Below are 19,405 nucleotides of genomic sequence, written 5' to 3' on the forward strand. Positions count from 1 at the left end.
TCAAATGTTTTGTTTGGAAATACAGTCAGGTCACGTTGACTGTGCATCACTTTCAATAAATGTAAGACAAATATTTTTAGCTAAAATATTAAAGCTTCTAGAACCGCTTCATTAACTGAACCTCACATTAGACAATTAAGCTCAAAACAAATGGCTACACAACATGTCAGCTCTTTATTATTTATTCATCCAAAGTAAATCATTTACATTTTAAACAAACAAAGCCTTTCCAGGTTTTTATCCCCACTGATTCTTTGAGTCACAGAAGATGTTATTCAGAAACAGGTAAGGTGGGATGTCAGCTTGCTTCAACGGTCAAAACCATGAACAGTACCGTCTTTAGTGTCTTCGTTTCAGAAGACAAGCTCAACACAACTAAAAAGACAGAACATGGCAACACAACTTCGGCTGAGAACGACGGCTTGTGTAATATCAGTTTTTCACTTTCACAGCTGATTCTATCACAACTCTTCTGTGGTCAGAGTCCCATCACGTGTCAGTCCGGCTTCAAGAGACTGAACCACTCTAGAAAGAAAAAGACAAATGCATACAAGACGTTTGGTTCCCATCAATTGACGAAATGTGTGGGCAGTGTCACTGAACTGAACTGTGACAAATGATCAGAATCTACAAGTTAACTTGCAGCTGTTATTATGTACATTATATACATTAAGGCAACAAACGTTATTAAATGACGAGCATTTCGACTCCATGTGCATCTTCAGTCCACTCTGATGAAGAAAAGCACGTTAAACTTCATCGCTCTTCTAGATTTGTTTTTGTATCCGTCTCATGGGACACCTAACTTCATAGGACTGCAGTACTGAATCTCTGGAGTACTTTTGATTTAAGTAAGGAAACATTTTGCCATCTCAGAATAAAGAAACTGTAAAAAGGTGACACAAAGTTTCCACTACAAAAATAAATAAAACTTACTGCAATAATCTGCATTGGGAGTTTTCATGGTACAGGACTGTCATGATCATCATCATCAGAGATGACGTACACCTCTCCAGCATCCACGTGCTTGGCGAGGTCTCCGATCTGCAGCAGTTTGGACGAAACAGCCTGACACGCCCCGCTCACCGGGAAACCCACTGGGCTGGACTGAGGAGGCGGAGGAGGAAGAGGAGGACTTTTGGCGTCCGCCCCAAAGCTCCGGTGCTGAACCGAGCGTTTGTATTTGGCGACAGCTGCTGCGAGGAGCTCCTGGGACACCGAGAGAGGTTTCTCCCGAGCCAGTGCTTGATCGGCGAGGAGGTCCAGAAGCGAAGGAGTCGGAGCAGGCGTGACTATGACCTGAGGCTCGTCCGACCCTGCAGGTGTGGAGGAAGTGGCCTCCGCTGCCAGCCCTTCTCCGGGTTTACCCTCCACCTTTTTCAAGGCAACGACTTCCTTCTTCACAGCACCAAGTGGAACAGAATTAAAGACATCTGAGCCCTCGATAAAGACACTGTCTACCTCTTGGTGGAGTCCTTTCATTGACAGAGATCCCTGGAGAACACTGCAGCCATCTGATGGACAACCACTGATCGATGACTGCTTCTTCTCAGGCTTGGCCCTCTTTACTCTGAGTGCACATGTGAGACATTAAGTGAGTTAGTAATTGGACATCCTGTGACTTTTCATAAGATCTGGAGCTTTTGCTAGGAATGAAACTCTTCATTGAACTCACGGTAATGACGTGAAGAGGTTTAAAATGTTCCTGCTCTCCTTGATCAGCACCCTGCAACAACACATATCGAGAAAGAGCATGTCTGCATATACAATCAGGTGAAGAAGAACTTTAAAAACAAATGAAACTCAGGTTTTTATGATTCTGCACCAGCGTCACATACCGAGACTGCATCCACCCTTTTGGCCAAAGCGGTTTGACCTCATTGTCCAACAAGGTTTTCAGGTAGTCGTCCATCTCCTGGCTCCCTTTCCTTTCCTTTTTATATCGCTCAATTTTCACCTTTAACAAGTGACAGAAGCACTCCCTGCAGGAGAGACAATGTATGCATGTATGTATATGCATGCTTGAGTTCAAACAGGAAGTTATTCAGCTTCCCCCATATTTCAAAGCCGTGAGCAAAATATGAGAGCGTGTTAAATAATCTGATGATGTTTCTGACCTGATCTCGTCACTCCATTTAAACAGTTTCTTCGGACCTCCTCTTTTCCCGCCTTTCTCCTCCACGTTGTCCTCTGGGCCGGTGTTCACCTTCTGTTTGCCTTCTTTCTCCTCCTCCGTCGCTCTGACATGAACACGACCAGAGCAAGACGGGAAAGAAATACATTTACAGTGAACCAGAACTAGAATTGTTCGTTTATACAACTTTTTTGCCTTACATGATAAATCAAATTACATTTTTGAAAAGGATTTCTCACACTGTTCATTGTCTTGAAGCACTCTGCACAGCACAATCCAGTATAGAAAGTGATGTTTTTCCAAACTCATTAACCTCAAAAATACGCTAATGAACTTACCTCAAAGTCTTGACTTGTTCGTATTCTTGGCAGCTCTCGTGGAAGCGTGCAATCTGCTCGGGCATAGCTTTGCCAATAACTTCCTTGAGTTTGGTCACCGGATCCTCCACATCAGGTGGTTCCTACTTATCAGGAGTCAAATTCAAGAAGCGGGTCACGTGCAAATATAAAAACCTGAACACAACCCATTCTGCACATGAAAACACACTCACCATGTGTGTGAGCAACAGTTTCTTTACACGTTTGAGGAGTGTGTCTCTGCTGCAGGGCAGGAAAGACGACAGGTGTGTGTACACCTTGGAGCGCAGCTGGCCTCCTTGTTCCCGACACTGCAGCTCAATACTGGACAGAGACAGTAAGAGAGCTGACAAATAGGTGGCAGCATATCACAAGAGTAACCGCTAACTGCTGCAGAGTGAGCTGCCATTAGCTTGTAAGCTCAGTTAGCCGTGCAGCTCATTTCATTTCATCAGTCATTTTTAAAATCCGAAATGTCAACATGTGTGTTGGTTCCAGCCTCTTAAATGTGATGATCTGCTGCTTTTCTTTGTCGTTTATGACAGTAAATGAAGAGTCTTTGGGTTTTGGACAGTTGGTTGGACAAAAGAAGCAATTTCGAGACGTCACTTTGACATTCGATGACATTTTACAGACTAAACGATTAATCGATAATGAAAATAATCATTTGCAGCCCTATTGTCTAGTATCTCATCTGCAAGTGTGCAGGATTTGACTTCCTTGACTATCAACTGACCCTCGGACCAATCTGAGCAGTCAAAATGTTTGATATTACGACTCGAATCTGGGCGGATGTGACGTGACATTTTTGACCAGTAGTAGCGATGTGGTTCCTCTTTTTTTTTTGTTGCAGAGCTTCATCTCTGTTGTTGGACAACTCACTCGAGCAGGATCGAGTTGATCTCCGGGGTGAAGAACTTGAGTTTTGACTCGCCCTCTGACGTCTTGGCAGCCTGAAAAATAAGTGCAAGTCATCTGTGCATCCATCGTACGCTTGTCCATTGAGCATCGATGCTGAATTTTGTCAACGAATGCAGAAAATTGTTAACTTCAACAAACACAAATCACAAAATTCAACCTTACCACTGTGAGTCTTCCAATGCTGTCTTCCAGTCCTGGAGGAAGTCCCTCTGGCAGCGGGACACACAGATGAGAACTGGGTTGTGACTGGACCTGGACATGTTCTGAATGAGGCTTCAGCTTTGTACTCGGAGGCTGGACGAGAGTGTGATCTTCAGTTCTGGGTTGAAAGAGCTGCGTCTCTGTGGCGGGTTGAGGAACCAACTTTGGAGACAAAGTCCCTTCGGTGACATCTAATAAAGAGTCCAGATCAATATCGAAATCCACTGTGTTGGCCGCTTGGATCAGAGCGTGGTCATTGATGGATCCGATTAAACTGAGGAGCGGGTCGGTCAGTCCGGAGCCTCCCCCTCCAGCTGCATCTGCAGGGCACAGAGGGATTGTGGGTACACCCATGATCGCTGCCGCCTTCTGTGTCTTCTCCACCTTCTGTCGCTCCTTCTCCTTCTCTCTTTGAAACTTCTTCAACATGCTGGTGACGCTTAATGTGCCGACGGCCTTCTTCTTCTTTTTCTTCTTTATCTCACCATCCGGTCCAATTTCAGACAGAGTGCTACAAGATAAGCACATTAAACTTATGAGATCATTTCTGTGTTTTGAGAGCAACAGGAAGATGCAAAAGCTCTGGAAACTGCGTAACATTCTGCTTCCCTTTGAATAACCATACCACAATGTGTCATCTAGAGTTAATACAATCTGAAAATCTCCAATCTGTAATCGAAGAATCGTAAATCGAACACTGCTTTGGTCGGCCTCACCTCGACTTACGATCCACTTTGCTCTTCACCTCTCCATCTTCTCTGCACGGCTTCTTCTTTGGTTTATCCTGTCCACCATTGAGTTTACGTTTCTGAAAAATGTTTGAACGTGTAACATCTTAAATCACGTACAGTTCACATTGAAAACCTGGAGATGTGACACACTGGTGCAAAAAAACAGCTTTGGCATTCACTCAGATGAAAAAGCATCAAAAACATCCTCTTAAAAATTGAAACTTGCTGCCTCAGACTGATCAAACATTCATTTTAACGCTCTGCATGCTGCTTTTCAGATGCACGACTTACTTTTGAGGGCTCGAGTGTTTCCGCTGCTGGTTGGTCCTCTGAGTCGGAGGCCTGGCGGAACTGCAGCACGCCAGAGTTTATGTAGAAGCCACCGAACTTGGTCGTGATAGAGGCCGGCACGAACTCGTCATACTACAGAGACCAGCAAGAAGATTTTATCAGTTAGAAAAATATTAAAATATGCCTAAAAAAACAGATTGATGAGCCTCTAAATGTCAAACTGGCCCTCACGGTGAGTCACTGCTCCAGCTGTGAAGCTATTGGGTCAGTGTTGACTAAAATAATTTACTTAAAAAAGGCAAAAATTACTGAAAACTGTTAATATTTCCTTCCTTATTTTGATACTTTGTCTTGTGTGGAGTGTCTGGATTGCCTCTGGTTTATGAATTAATAATTCTTGTGACTTAACACGGACTCACAGCCTCAGAGTTGTCGATGAAGGAATCCTCGTCATCGTAACCGTATCCGATGTCGATCAAGTCCTGAATGCGGTCCTTCTTTTTCTTAGGTTTGCCACCCTGCAGAGAGAGGACACACAACATCGTCGTGCCGGTTGTATATGACAACATTTAGCTGAAGAGATTGATTTTATTAGATGTTGTCATTAAAAAGACAAAAACGATTATCTGGTGTCTTTACCAATAAGTGAGGATTGCAAAACAACCCAACTCACATATTTCTTCTCAAACTTCTTTGCCAGAGCAGCAGCCTCATCGCTTGCTCTCTTGTCCTCGTTTTCAAATCTGCTCAGAGGGACTCCATCTTTTGTGTGCTTCACCTAAAACAAACAAAAAGTCTCACATCAATCATACATTTTACACAAAAATAAAAACAGTTGTGTGTCCTGTAGTCGTGTATTTAGCTCAGTTTTTGCAAGACCTTTGTGAATTTCACCCCTCATTCATAAGCCTCTAACTCCAGTTTGGGCTCACTGGAGCATCCCAGCATGTTCAGGTTGCCAGGTTGTCAAGAAAACAAGCAAAGCTGATCCATAATTGAGTCAGACTCTTTGTGATTTGTGTATTTTAAGAGGAAAAAGTGGAAACCAACACAAATCCTTTACACAAAAGGCTAAATAATCTTACTCTACTCAAAATGAGTTGGGGATGTTTCACTTGATTGTTTATTTTGTGAAAAAAAGTAGATCACATCGCTCCAGTTCTTAGATCTTTACAGAAGCTTCCTGTCAGTCAGAATAGATGCAGGAGTCAGATTAAAACCCACCTTGTTGTCAACGAGCTGACTGTAGCTGAACTCTGGGAAGCTCCTCTCATCAGGCTCGAATAAAGTCAGCACCAGTCGGACTGTGTCTGTGTCTGCGGGTCGGTCTGGATGGTTTTCCTTCACCTGCTGGACACCTGAGGGAGACTTGTCAGCTGCAGCCGGTGTGTCCGAGGACGGAGCTGCATCACAGGACAGAGTGGTCAACTGAACCCTGCGAGACTCAGCCATCACAGCTCATCACACAGAGCAGCAGACTGTGGCCGTGTTGCTACAAGACATGAAGGTTTCATTAAGTAGAAGTACATGCAGGTGTGCTCAGCTTCTGCTCACATGATCAGCGACAGCCAATCCCCTGCAACACACTGTTTATACCAGCTGACCTCATGAGTTTAGTCACTTTTCTGTGAGGTTGGTTCTGTCAGCTTCTGCCTCACTCCCATTTTTTTTTTAAAATAAAGGAGTCAAGCATCAAATAACAACTTCAGTCACAGACGTCTAAAGAAGTTCTTGTGGCTCAAAATTAAAGTTTTTATGATTATAATTTTGCTACATGCAGCAGAAACTACAAGCCTCACCTCAGTAGACTGCATGAGGCGTGTGCTTTACCTGATGAGCTATGGATCAGCCTTATTACATACCATGTTTTGGTCATCCAAGCCTCATCAAGTGGGCTAACGGTCCAAGGTTGGATGACTAAAACATCTTATTTAACAAGGTTGATAAGTAGCTCACCAGGTAAAGCACCTGCCTCATGCAGGATACTGAGGTTGAGGCTCAGGGTTCAAATCCTCCATGTAGCTTTTTGCTGCATGTAGGAAAGATTGTAAACATTGAAAAGACATCTAAAATCTTTCATTCTGGCTCTCCACTGGACGTCTTTTGGATATGTTCGTGCTCAGTGGCTCCCTGACGTGTGAAGGTCCTAAAGCAGAAGCAGAAGTCTCTAGTTACTTATTAGATGTCTTATTTTACAGTGGCTAACTTCTCTTCCTCAAATTAAGTTAGTCTTAATATTTATGCAACGGACTCTGAGGCCAAGACTAGTCTTAAACTTTTAAACAGTTTATGCAACAGGTACCTCAGTGTGCTGATCTGTTTCCTTCCTTCTTTAGTGTTCACTCAGTGAAATCAAATATATAAAATATAATTAACCCTCATGCAACTGATTAAAATTCAACTTTTTTATTTTTTACTCCAACCACATTTAGTACAAAAAATACTACAATGCAGCTAAAATGATCCAAAGCTATAAAAACATGAAATGTATCAACAGTTGCATGAGGGGTTAAGACGTGTTGACGCTGCCCTGCACTGCACCTTGTTCACCACACGGGGGCGCTGGAGATCCACGCTGCTGAGCTGAGCAGAGCTCCACACACTGAGAATTTCATAGGCTCATATGTTGTTTGATTATAAAATAAAGATTTAATCTCAGAAGACTTTATTACACATGATGAAACTTACTGGACATTTTCAGCCAGTTGTTTTTTATGAAATCATTGCAGGTCTCTGTTCAGGAAGAGCTGAGCAGAATCTTAAATAAATAAAATAAAATAAAATAAAAATGTACTTTCATCAAATGCTTAAATGCTCGATCAAAATATGTAAATTGTCATGTTAATTAATAACTGATAAATAAACAACCTTTAACTCCAGCAGCGTGTACAGTGAGGACACTTTGAGACAGAGGGTCAAACAGGAAGAAAAGAGTCCAGCTCGTTTTCATGCAGCCTGCAGAGAATCGACTCTGACAATTACAATAACGGGATAATTGCAATCTGTCACTATACATTCCGTGTTAGCATATCACAAAATAACCAACCCGAGCCACACACATGTCCCCTGATCTGCATAACACACACAGGACCCCGCTTTGTAATTATAAATGAATTTCACGGTGCGAAGCTTTTAATGCAAATAATATGGATCTTTTTTTTTTTTCTTCCTCTCTCTCTCTCTGACCAACACGACTGTGTGTGTGTGTGTGTGTGTGTGTGTGTGAGGATCAGATTGCGGCCAAGCTTTGTTTGACTAGCCTCCCCTCTCAAACGAGTTAATGGGATGGAAGTTATTTGCCACCCTGAGCTGACGATGCGAGGTCGACCAGAAGCTTGAATTAAAAAAAAAAAAAAAAAAGAAAAAAGAAGAAGAAGAAGGCGTCAATAAACGTGCTGGAGACAAAGAAGTAAAACACACCCGAGCAGGACAAAGACAGACAGATGGAGACTGCAAGGGGTGTGTGTGTGTGTGTGTGTGTGTGTGTGTGTGTGTGTGTGTCGTGCTCTGCTTGCTGACAGGGACCCCATCAGTGCAGGATCAGAGTGGGGAAATTGGAGGACAATGTTGGAAGAGAGGGGTGAGTGGTGTTGGTGGGGGATAATTTAAAGCGATTGGGGAGGCGGTGTCCCAGAGGTGCATAATTCACTCATTCATTAACTAGACCAAACAAGAGCCAATATTAATTAACTCGTTCCTCGTGCCGGGGGCCTCCCCGAGTCGAGTAAAGCGCGTGCTTTGTTGTCAATTGTGCCCCACAACAGTTGTTGGAGGTGAGGCTTCACGAGGAGAGCTGAGGTGGAGGAGAGGGACACAGCTGCAGACACTGTGTGGCTGAGGGCAGATGTTTATGATCAGGACATGAAAATAACTTTTTTTTTTTACTAGAGTATTCCCATTTTATGACTCAAATCAGTTTTATTTATAAAGCCCAAAATCACAATCACATCCTCTGTCCTCAGACCCTCGAGTCAAGTGAGAGAAAACTTGTCATACTGAGAAAAAAACAAACTTTAACAGGTAAAAATAAAGATGGAAGAAATCTCAAGAGGAGCCACAGAGGAGGGATCCCTCTCCCAGGATGGACACATAGACATGTAATAGATGTCACATGTACAGAAACAGGACAATAAAATCACAGTTTACCCACAGAATATCTGATCCAAGTAAAATATATAATATATCAGACACCTTATACTTTAACTTCATTACATTTCAGAGGCAAACGTTGTAGTTTTTACTCTACTTTTTATTTGACAGCTGCATTTACAAGTCGTTTTGAATATTGAGGTTTACATACAGAAAAATAAAGATTATGGTAACGCTTTATCATAACATCATTAATTTAAGCTTTATTTATAGTAATTTAAACTTGAGTTAATAATTATTTCACTCTTAACAATGAAATGCTTTATAAACTGTTTATTTAAAGGTGCACTATTCACTCAGACAGGTAATATTTATTATTTGTAAGGTAATAATACAAACTCATAAAAATGTATTTTTTTCCATAATTGAATAAACGAGCTGTTCTCAGAGGAAAATAAGGTCCCAGAACACTGTTTGAAGCTAGAGAGGTGGCAGGGTCCGCCATATAAACAAAAGTAAAACAGTATGAATCTGTGTTGTCCTTTAAGGTCAGTTTGTTTATTCAGTCGTGAAAACAAAGTCCAGTAATTGCTCCCCCTTGACACTGACAACATTAATAATTATAAAGGTAATGATAACACACAGGAAGAGGCCAATCTGCATAAAGTGTAGTGGCACTGTAACAATCATCATCATCATCATCATCATGGTAACTCAGTACATTCACTCGAGTGCTGTACTTCAGGATCATTTTTAAGGTACTTGTACTAAAGGCTGGATTACCAAGCAGACAAAGAGGCCCCAGACCTCCAGGGGGCCCCGGGTCATTGTTTGAAAATTGTTTGTTTAATCCAAAAACAACCTAAACCCTCGGGTATTTACAGGACATGTGTTTAAATAACTTACCAGAAATTCAGGCCTGATGGTTGTAAAATAATACTGTAAACTACCTCAGTGGATCTCCAACTAATGTTATACTTTATTATCTGTAACCCCAGAATATCCCAAGATAGACACAGCCAACATCTCAGACAGAAATATATAATATTTACTCTGCAGATTTAGTCACTTTGAAGATACAGCGGTTTTAATTAGCTCATCCTCGTTGCAGGTCTAGACTTTACTCTTTACTCATTTCATCATGTTTCACAAAAAAAGTTCCTGTGATCACTTAATGAGCAGGATTAAAGTAAGAATCAACAATCAAAAGATTTTCCAGTGTCCTTTAGGGGGAAATAAGGTGAAATGTAGCAGCGTGTCCATGAGTCCCTGAGTATTTCTATGAGGGTTTATGGGTATAACTTAACAAAAACACACCGACCCCTTATGATTTAAAGCTGAAAAAAAGGATGTAAAGAAAAACTTGTGCTGAAGCCTTTGATGGATAAAAAAATCAGCTGATCTGTGTTCAGCTCAGCCAGTAAGTGCTGTAAAGAAGAAGAAGAAGAAGAAGATTAATAAATATAAAAATTAAAAGGTAATTTCTTCTCATTCATTTTCCTTCTAAGTCTTATACAAAAACTGGGATTGTAAGTAAAATAAATAAATAAATAAATAAAACTGGAGGGCCTCCTCCTTCCCCTCTCCTCCACCGGGGGGCGCTCCTCCACTGGGCCTCGCTCTGCTGTCAGGCCCTGCTAACTTTGATTAAGGTTTAAATTGGCTGAATTTAATGAACGTTGCCTAATTAGGCAGGATAACAGCTTTAATTGATAAGTAATTATCTGCCACAAATTGTTATTAATTCTCCGGCTCTGTCTTATAGTGTACCGACTCTCCCTCTACTCCCCCTCCCTCCCCTCCCTCCCCTCCCTCCCTCCCCCCTGCAACATTTTGTATTTATGTAAACAAGCAGTAGTAAACAATTAGACATATGTTAGGATGGGATATTCCAGAGGGTATCATCAGGCTGTGCTTGGACTGGCAGTTTATCTGGAATTATTTCACTCACTGACTGATATCTTTGAGCATTAATTGCTTAAACTGTTCTGTCATTTTGGCCGCGTGCCATCGAACCGCATGCTGCCACGACTGCTGCAAAAAAAAAAAAAAAAAAGGCTGCAAGAAAATAGCTCCAAAAGTGGTTGTTTGACTAATTAAGAGAAGCAAACGATAATTACAGACTAAAAGAGAGAGTGCTTTGAGTGCTTTAATTAGGCAGTAAGTAGTAATTGTGTTATAATCCTGCAACCAGAATATTTATGTTATAACTTCAGTGATTATGCACAGTTACACCCTCAGTTTCACCGTGTCACTTCAGTCTGTCTGTAAGTCACACTTACATATTGTGTAGTGACAAACGTAATAACATCATGATGTTTAACCTCGCGTACGTGGCATGTGAGTGACTCTTTCTATGAGCGTTCATCTGTGGAAAATTGTACTGACAGCATTTTTAAAAACTACAAATCAATTCCTAAAGGAAATGTGAGTGAATACATCAATCAGGTTTCACTGTGGGTGAAAAAACATCACAATTTCAAGAGGTTCCTGCAGCAAAAGTGAAGCCTTAAGTTAATCTTACAGTGTTTCCCATACATAGGCTTACCTGACATGCAAGAAAACAGTCCACCTTAAAAGTGGTTGTTGGTAGCGAGGTGATTAAAAACATCCAAACCCTTTCCCCTCCTCTGCAGCGTCACTCTGGATGATAAAGAACAGCACAAACACACAAGTAATGCAGGGAAGCAGCAGCCTGTGTGTTTGGAAACTCACTGAAACTCAAAATGAAATGATGAGGCTGCAGGAAGATTTATCTTTACATTTGCACTGCCCAGCCCCGACTGAGCTGCGTACACTTACAAATATACATACAAAAAAATGTGTCAGGGATTATGTTAATCTATCAGGTTGGGCCCAAGAGTTACCATATAGGTGAAGCCATGAACAGCTGAATGTGCTAAATGTCGGCAGTGTGCTGTACATTTCTGCAGACCACAGATATGTTCAAACTTTATATTTCTTTAGGTTCGGATTTCAATTTACGACACGGTGCTTATGCTCTAGTTTATGATAGGCACAAAAAACACTTGGTAAAATATCATGTTACGCTTAACATACCTGGTTTTGTTGCCACAAACACAGCTGGATAAAAATATTCAGTGGTCTGACGCTTACAAATGTTGAAACGCAGCCTCGTTTAGCATCTTGCCCCTCTGTAACTCCACCAACATCCGCTTCTCTATACACGAAAGTCATCTCATACACATGTAATGTGAACAATATGACATGTACTGTAGAAATGTCAGTATGATATGTACAAATATGGACAAATCCGTGGTGCTGTGGTCCTCCATAAAACCTCAAAAGTCCCGCTGAGTGACCGGTGTCAGTGCTTCACATGTTTAATCTTTCATACAAGCAGCCTGATTGTGTCTATTTAGACAACATTTACAGATTTAGTACATGTGAGCATTTTATGAGGATTAGCAATAATGTCGCAGACGCTGACTTTTCGGCACGATCACTTCGCTCCGCCCAGTAAATTATGGACAAACTGATTAAACTGCTGCCATCGAAGTCTAAAGATGACCAAAAGAAAAAAGATTCACTGATTTTCCAGCTTGGTAGATTTTTACATTTCTTTATCCGGTGTTACGTGCAGCGCCTGAACTGATTAATCATGTGTCAGATTAAAGAGCACAGATAGAAGTCTTAATGATGTATTAACACATCTCTTTCAGGAATTATTACTAATCAACAGTGCGGGTCTGAGGCAGAGGTTTTATATTAACTTTATATATATTTATTACTTGCAGTTATAATATATGGTCGTAACAAAACCCGGCCTGGACTTACTTCATGGCACAACATTTAGAAATCACTGCTCGAAGGGAGTCAACAATAAATCGGGTAAAGCCCAACCTGCTTACACCTGAACTAACTATTGTTACTTAATACATTTGATCATTACGCTGTGTTCAGGCTCCTCCGTATTCTTTACGTATATCTTATAATCTTCTTGTAGCAGAGATTGTGTCTAAACAGGGCCGTGTTAAAAAGATAGATAACACCGGGCTGACTTTATTTCTCGGGCCCCCCTTAAATGCACATTTTGATATTTCGTAAACAAACAAAATGACTCAACTGCTGCAGAACTTCTTTAATTTAGTTAGGTATATTTTTATATTTTGGTATTCATATGTAACTGTTTAATCGTGTATTTAGCCTCGTATTATACATTTCATTTATATGCATTTTCCTTTTCAGTTCAATGTGTCCTCACTCATTCAGATTTACATATTTAAATGGAAAACTTATATTTACAGATGGTTTCTGCTGCTTTCGATGAGGTGAAACCACTGAATACTTGTGCCTGAACACTGAAGCTACCACTGTGTATGTTTAAAGAAAAACAATGATTAAATAGATATTTAAACATTGAAATAATGTTTTAGAGATTTAAAGGTGCAGTATGTAGTTTTGAAGATCTTCATTGGCTGACTTTTTTTTATGCCTATATAAACAAAATACACAAACTTTTAATTTTGGTTAATAATAATAAAAAAACTGACCTTTAAGGACAACACAATTTCATACTTTTTTACTTTGTTTATATGTGGCGGACCCTGCCACCTCTCTGGCTTCAATCTTCTTATATTCATCTTATATTTCATCTTCATCTTGTTTATTCAGTTATGGAAAAAATAAATATTTCTGAGTTTATATTATTACCTCATTAATATTGTAAACATTAAAATTCTTACATATACAAAGAAACAGAAATGTATCAATTTCTGCTTGTTACAGGCAAAACCTGTAATTGTATTAAAATGGAAAGCTACTATAGGACAGAACACCAGTCAATGGATTAAGACGCTTTTCTTACATTTCATGAACGACTTGTCGATAAAAGATGTCTGTGATTGGATAATTGTGCTTTTATTCTCAGTCTGGTTTTACTTGTGAATTTGTGCTCCAGCTCAGGAAACTCGTTGTAAATAATAACTTGGTTGTAAGAGATGACTGAATTGTTTGTTGTTGTTTTTTCCTTCCTTTTTAACCTTTAACCCTCTTTAATTCTATTTTTATTTACTGATTGATTTATTTTATTCAATCAAAAATGTTTCCCTTATAAACAGTATATGTGCATATGTATATACTTATGTTTATGTGCGTATATGTATTTATATATATCATTTTATTCATTATTTTGACAGAGAATGTTGTGTTATTGGGGATGGGCTAATATCGTTGTCTGTTCTGTATTCAATGAACAAAAACCCAATAAATATATTGTATGAAAAAAAAAATCTGAGTTTGAATTTCTTCTTCAAAACTACAGTGTTCCTCTAAGACATTTAAAAGGGTTTTTGTTTATATTTTTTTAAATATTTAAAATGTATACTACTCTCGCGACTCTCTGGGCCCCCTAGTGGCAGGAGGCCATATAGCTCCAGCCCAGGGTCTACAGACAGAAGGTGTTGTACTCTGTCCACATCGTAAATCCTCCTGAGATGATGTGATTTGTGATTTTTGGGCTGTATCGACAAAGTGCCCTGTCTTGAATCGTGTAATCCAGATGTTTCACGGACACGTTGAACCGTAGAAACATCTGTATTTGCACGAGATTAAACATATTTGAATGTAAACTGAAACGTTGTAAATTGAAAATCGCGAGGGTTAGCAGATACGAGGACCCTGCTGAGTTGAGAAAACACAACATGCACCAAAGTAAACACCTTTGTTTCAGACGGCACCGGGCCTCTCATGTCAGCGCACACGGGCCCACTCTGACTAAGCTATTCATTAGAGTGATTTAAATGAGATGCGCGTGAACTTGCTTCCTAATTAAAACATCTTTCCTCGTTTACAGAGCCGGCTTTAAGCTGAGCTCTTTGTGGGGGAGGGAGGGAGGGAGGAGGCGACTCTCTCCTCCTTCCCCTTCCCCATCCACACACCCCTCCACCGGCAGATGGTTTTGTTGGGCTCCAGTAGCCAGCCAGTGGCCGAGTATAGGGCCCATCAGATCTGAGCATTTTGTTTTTTAACACCCCTCCTCCTCCACAGATGATTAAAAGATGAGGAGAGGAGTATTGATTGGCCCTGTGTAAAATGTATATGCAAATATACCTCGAGCCGGGTGCGTGAAAAATTGGCGCCACCATTCCTCAAATGATATCATTACTATATTTTGAAAATGTTAATTTGCATAGCGGATTTCCCTGTGGGGAAGGGGGGTTAATTAGGTCTATTTCTGTGCGGCTTGTGCCAAGACAGCCAAGGAAAAAGAAAGGGGGGAGGAAGGAGGGAGAGAGAGGGGGGGAGATCCGAGTGGCTGATAACAATTAAAATGGCATTTTGGACTCTTTCAAGCATTGAAGATTTTTTGGCATATCAGGCACGTTTTAGGAAAAAAAAGGTGATAAGTCACTTTTAATTGAAATGGAATTATTGCTCCAGAGGAAAAGTTTTTTGCAACACTCACTTTAAATATACACAGGGAGACGTTGAAGGACTTTAATCTATCATACGAGAGGTGAATTAAAGAACTTTAAATCAATCACAATTTGCATTTTTTTTCTCCTTCCTCCCACTGTTCTGTCAGAGGCGCGATTACGCTCATAATTAGATGGAGAGGGAAAAAAGTTTTCTAATTGCGTGGAGAGAAGGAGCTGAGACGCACTCGCCTGGAAATGGGTTCTTTCCTTTTTCTTAAATTATCAAAGCTCCCCATTATGTGTCAGGATTTGTGGGGTAAAGAGAAGGAAAAAAAACACAAAACATCAATACATTAAATCCCTTTACTTTTAATTGGAATCGCATCCTTTTCCTGGTTTTAAGGCTGCACAAAGCAGCACTGCAGGATCAAAAAAAAAAAAAAAGCTCCCAACAATTAATTTAGATTAGACTCTTAATTATCAGCCAATCGTCTAAATAATGACTGACTTCATTTCAGATGGTTAAAAATTAACTTGTACCAGTAATTGAGTAATTAACTCTCCACTGCTTCACCTTAGTTTGCTAATTAAAACATAAATATGACTTGATTCCTCCTCTCGAGAGGCATGTGGAGGGTTTTGTGGCTCGAAATAGGTTCTTATTCTTCTGTGGAGTAACCTACATGGTCAGAGTTTATAAAAAGGGGAGTTTTCTTGCCCATCAGAGGAGTTAAAGTCCTTTTTGGCAACGTAAATGTAACTGCAGGGAGCTTAAATGCTTGATTGTGAGAAACATATATCCACATAACCTCAGGTGAAGTATAGGCCACCTTGTTTCTGCACACGTACGGGCAGTTATGCTAAAGAGCACACATGAAATGTGAGTTTAAAAATAATTGAATTCAAATAAATTAAACCTTATATACTCCCCAAACCTCGTCTCAAATTAACCCTGGTTAGAAATTGGATGAATGTCCTGAGTTTTGTTCTATTTTTGGGCGCTTATTTGCTAATGTGTGGTCACAAGCTTTGATTCTTTGGACGTATAGGGGATATAAATGGAGTCTGGTTGGTGGTGGTGGTCTATAAATATGAGGGAGGTTGAGTTGTGACTGGAAAGTTTCTGGACCAGCAGGAAAAAACGGGGGAGGTAGTAAAAGATTAAAACTCATTCCTCCCTCTGCACCCAAACTTCTGGTGATTTTAAGCAAAGATTAAAACTCTGAACTCCCCCTTTAAGGCTACGATGTGAGACTGCTGTACTGCACAGCCCCTCCATGCTGCTCCTAAATGATTTACCTGCATCGAGCTGTGGCCTAACGTGATGTAGGGCCATAGCAGGTAAATGAGTGTTAGCTGGCACAATGAATAATCTAAGAGGAGTGAGAGTCTACAGCCATGCTAGCAGCTCTTTGGAGGGTAACACGATGCTCAGCTAATGTGCTCAAAGTGCAAAGTACAGCTGAGACTGATGGGAATGACATTATTGTGCTAAAGTGATAAAGATTAAGTGTTGGACATATTTCAGTTTGATGCTGACAAGTTAAAGCTGCTACAAGGAGCTTTCAGTTGTTGTTGAATCTGGCGCCCCCTGTGGACAAAAGCTGTATGAGCGCCATCGTAAAGATCTTTATCTGGCAAGCACAGGGCATTTTGTCTTGGAAGCAAGTAAAATAAGACAGAGACAACATATTTTTAAGAGTATAATACAGCTCTTTACAGGAGTTAATTATCTATTTGTGGCTATGTAATATTAATAATGTTTTAGTGCCGTACCACCAGACTTCCTCATCAGCCTTTTTTAATTTTATTACCTATTCAGCCTGGATACGTTGGAATTTAGACCCGATGACGGCATTAAGAATAAGTATAATAACAATATATAAATAGCCAATATTCTTTCTGATCGTCTCATTTACTTATATAGAAGCATCAATATTAAATTGAGTCTGTTTCATAACCAGTTAAAAGTTCCTTGTAGGACATCGAAGGGGATGATTTGTCAAGATATTCTAGTTCACGGGGAACATGAAGATTTCATACCAGTCCAGCAAAGGTCAGGGGGTCAGCAAAGTCATTAGGACACATCATCTGGGGACCATGAATGTCTGTAGAAAAGCTTGTGGCAATCCATCCAATAGTTGTTGACTCCGACCTCAGTTTCTAACTAGTCATCCAGGCAGTTCCTAATCTCAATGCTGAACATGTACGGTGGCTATTAATAAGTAATTGGAAGAACGAAGCATCTAGCTTACACAGTAGCTTAGTTTGTGCTGATAATCATCAGTACGTATCCTGAGCCCGGGTTACTTTCTTAGTCTGTTTCAACATTATAACTTACCCTCAGTATTCAGGAGACACCTGCAGAGAGACGAGTTTAAAGTTTCAAAAGACATCTGACAAGTTGAGAGAGGTTCGGGGTGGGTCTCAGCTTTAAGGGACAGTTTTAAAATCAGCACTTACATCAGCATCACAGTGAATGAAGTCAAGGTACAATAACCAAATAAGAACGAAATAAAAATGCAATGTTTTCACTGGAGCGCCCCCTTCAGGTTGTTTTAATCTTGGCTGAATTGTGTATTTAACCCCAGCGAGGCCTCCAGTATCTTAGTCACGAGTATTACAATTACTTTATTGTGACTACTTAGATTTATGCAATGAGACACAATATAAGAGGGCACTGAGGAGGTTTCAGCTGCGTGACAGACTCATTGGTCCAATTATGGATCAAGAAAATATCTGATTTCATTCAGGCTGGTCTTCAGTTAGGGATTCCCTGTAGCTCCTCAGTGCTTCGGACTGTGTTTTTACTAAACTAGAAAATATTAGTGAGAGTCACGATAGGCTACAAACACCTCAGAAGCTATCACCTCTGTAAGAACCAGTGTTTTGTCTTGATTTTTTGTGGGATTGATTGTGTTGCCTGCACAGAAAGATGAGAGAGGGGAGAAAGGCTGGAGGCGAAGCAAGCCAAACCCTGGCCTGCATGTGAGTCGCCCATCTTATTATCAAATTAATTAAAGCTAGCATCTGACAATGTCACTCGTGCCCAGCAAAGAAAAAAAAAAAAAAAAAAAAAGGAGGAGGAAGGAAGAAAAGCGAATTTAAATGCTGCGGTCTCTTAGGACCTCATGTCAAGGGCTGCTTTTCATCGAGCACTGCATGTGTTTGGCTCGCACAGCCACTGGGAAAGTGGAGGGGAGGAGGGAGGGAGGCTTTTTCTTTTTTTTTTTTTGTTAGAAAAAGGAGCTTTTATAAGCAAATGACATGAAGGCGTTGGGTTTTGATGTTCAAAAATGGCAGCAGGATAATAAATACACATCAGAAAGAGCAGCAAAGAAATAAAAAAAGGGGGGATAGAGAGAGCAGAGGAGGGAGATAGAGACGGGGTGACATCAAAAGCGCCTCTCAAGCCGTTCAAAGTTGCACTAAGATCGGGGGGGAAAAGGGTTTTTTTATAACAACCCCGACGACCAGCCAACATTAAAGAGTCCATTTAAAAAACTAGACATTGAAATGCAGAAAAGCCTGCTCGTGTGTGGACTCGGGGTCAAGTAACTGAGGGATTATATGGTTCTTCATAATAATATTAATTAAACAATTTACATGCTAATAAGGTAACAATTATCGGAGCTTCTGGTGAAAGATTCAGGTTATTACAACACGCCAATCCCAGGGCTACGGGTCACAGGCAGAACAGCAGAGAGAAATCTCAACTCAAATTAACATTCTGTCAGCTCCAGAAATTGGATAAATAAAGTCGAATTAATTCACAGTAATGGAAGAGGGAGGGGGGGGAGGCACTTATTCAACCAGCTCTGATTACCATTCAGTATTCACCAGCACGCGGGTGGCTTTCTGTCAAGAAATTTAACACAAAATGAAGCAGTCACCGCCTCGGGCAAGATTTGGCCCCTGCGACACCGTTTACAATTTATATGTATAATCTCTCCCCCTCTCTCTCTCTCTCTCTCCCTCTCTCTCCCTCTCTCCCTCCATCGCTTCGCCCAAAGATGTCCACCTGGACACCCGGGTGCTCCTGGCCTGTGCCATGATTGTAAATTTTTCCAAAACCTTTCATTTTCCACCGCGCACTTCAATTCGAGCACCGTTTCCCCTGCATTAGACAAGACCCTTAACTCGATAGGATAACTCGAAATTTTAATTGCAGTTATCTTCTCTCTCTTTTTTTTTTAATCTCCACCAGACAGACACTACGTACATTTCTACATGCTGTTATCAGTTTTGCTGAAATGTTTTGTTTTTGTTCACTGACAAAGACTGTGTCCATTGTTTAAATTT

General features: G+C 40.6%; 1 protein-coding gene across 1 annotated transcript; it reads right to left on the bottom strand.

Moving 5' to 3' along the window:
• Positions 1-155: 155 nt before the first annotated feature.
• Positions 156-6,117, bottom strand: LOC141000459 (ubinuclein-1-like). The gene is made up of 14 exons (XM_073471208.1): positions 5,859-6,117; positions 5,308-5,412; positions 5,054-5,152; positions 4,635-4,766; positions 4,329-4,420; positions 3,574-4,123; positions 3,373-3,443; positions 2,685-2,814; positions 2,473-2,594; positions 2,118-2,240; positions 1,839-1,982; positions 1,676-1,726; positions 937-1,570; positions 156-525 (listed from the first exon to the last, which is right to left on the bottom strand). The coding sequence occupies exons 1-13, from the start codon at positions 6,084-6,086 to the stop codon at positions 961-963; spliced, it is 2,457 nt and encodes an 818-aa protein (XP_073327309.1). The 5' UTR covers positions 6,087-6,117; the 3' UTR covers positions 156-525; positions 937-960.
• Positions 6,118-19,405: the final 13,288 nt, after the last annotated feature.

This window comes from Pagrus major, chromosome 1 (assembly GCF_040436345.1).
Source record: "Pagrus major chromosome 1, Pma_NU_1.0".
Taxonomy (NCBI): domain Eukaryota; kingdom Metazoa; phylum Chordata; class Actinopteri; order Spariformes; family Sparidae; genus Pagrus; species Pagrus major.

Coding starts and splice junctions, on each gene's coding strand:
- LOC141000459 (XM_073471208.1), bottom strand. CDS start 6,086: ATGGCTGAGTCTCGCAGGGTTCAGTTGACCACTCTGTCCTGTGATGCA. Junction 4,124..4,328: donor AAAGTGGATCGTAAGTCGAG/GTGAGGCCGACC, acceptor CTTATCTTGTAG/CACTCTGTCTGAAATTGGAC. Junction 2,815..3,372: donor ATCAACTCGATCCTGCTCGA/GTGAGTTGTCCA, acceptor GTCTCTGTCCAG/TATTGAGCTGCAGTGTCGGG.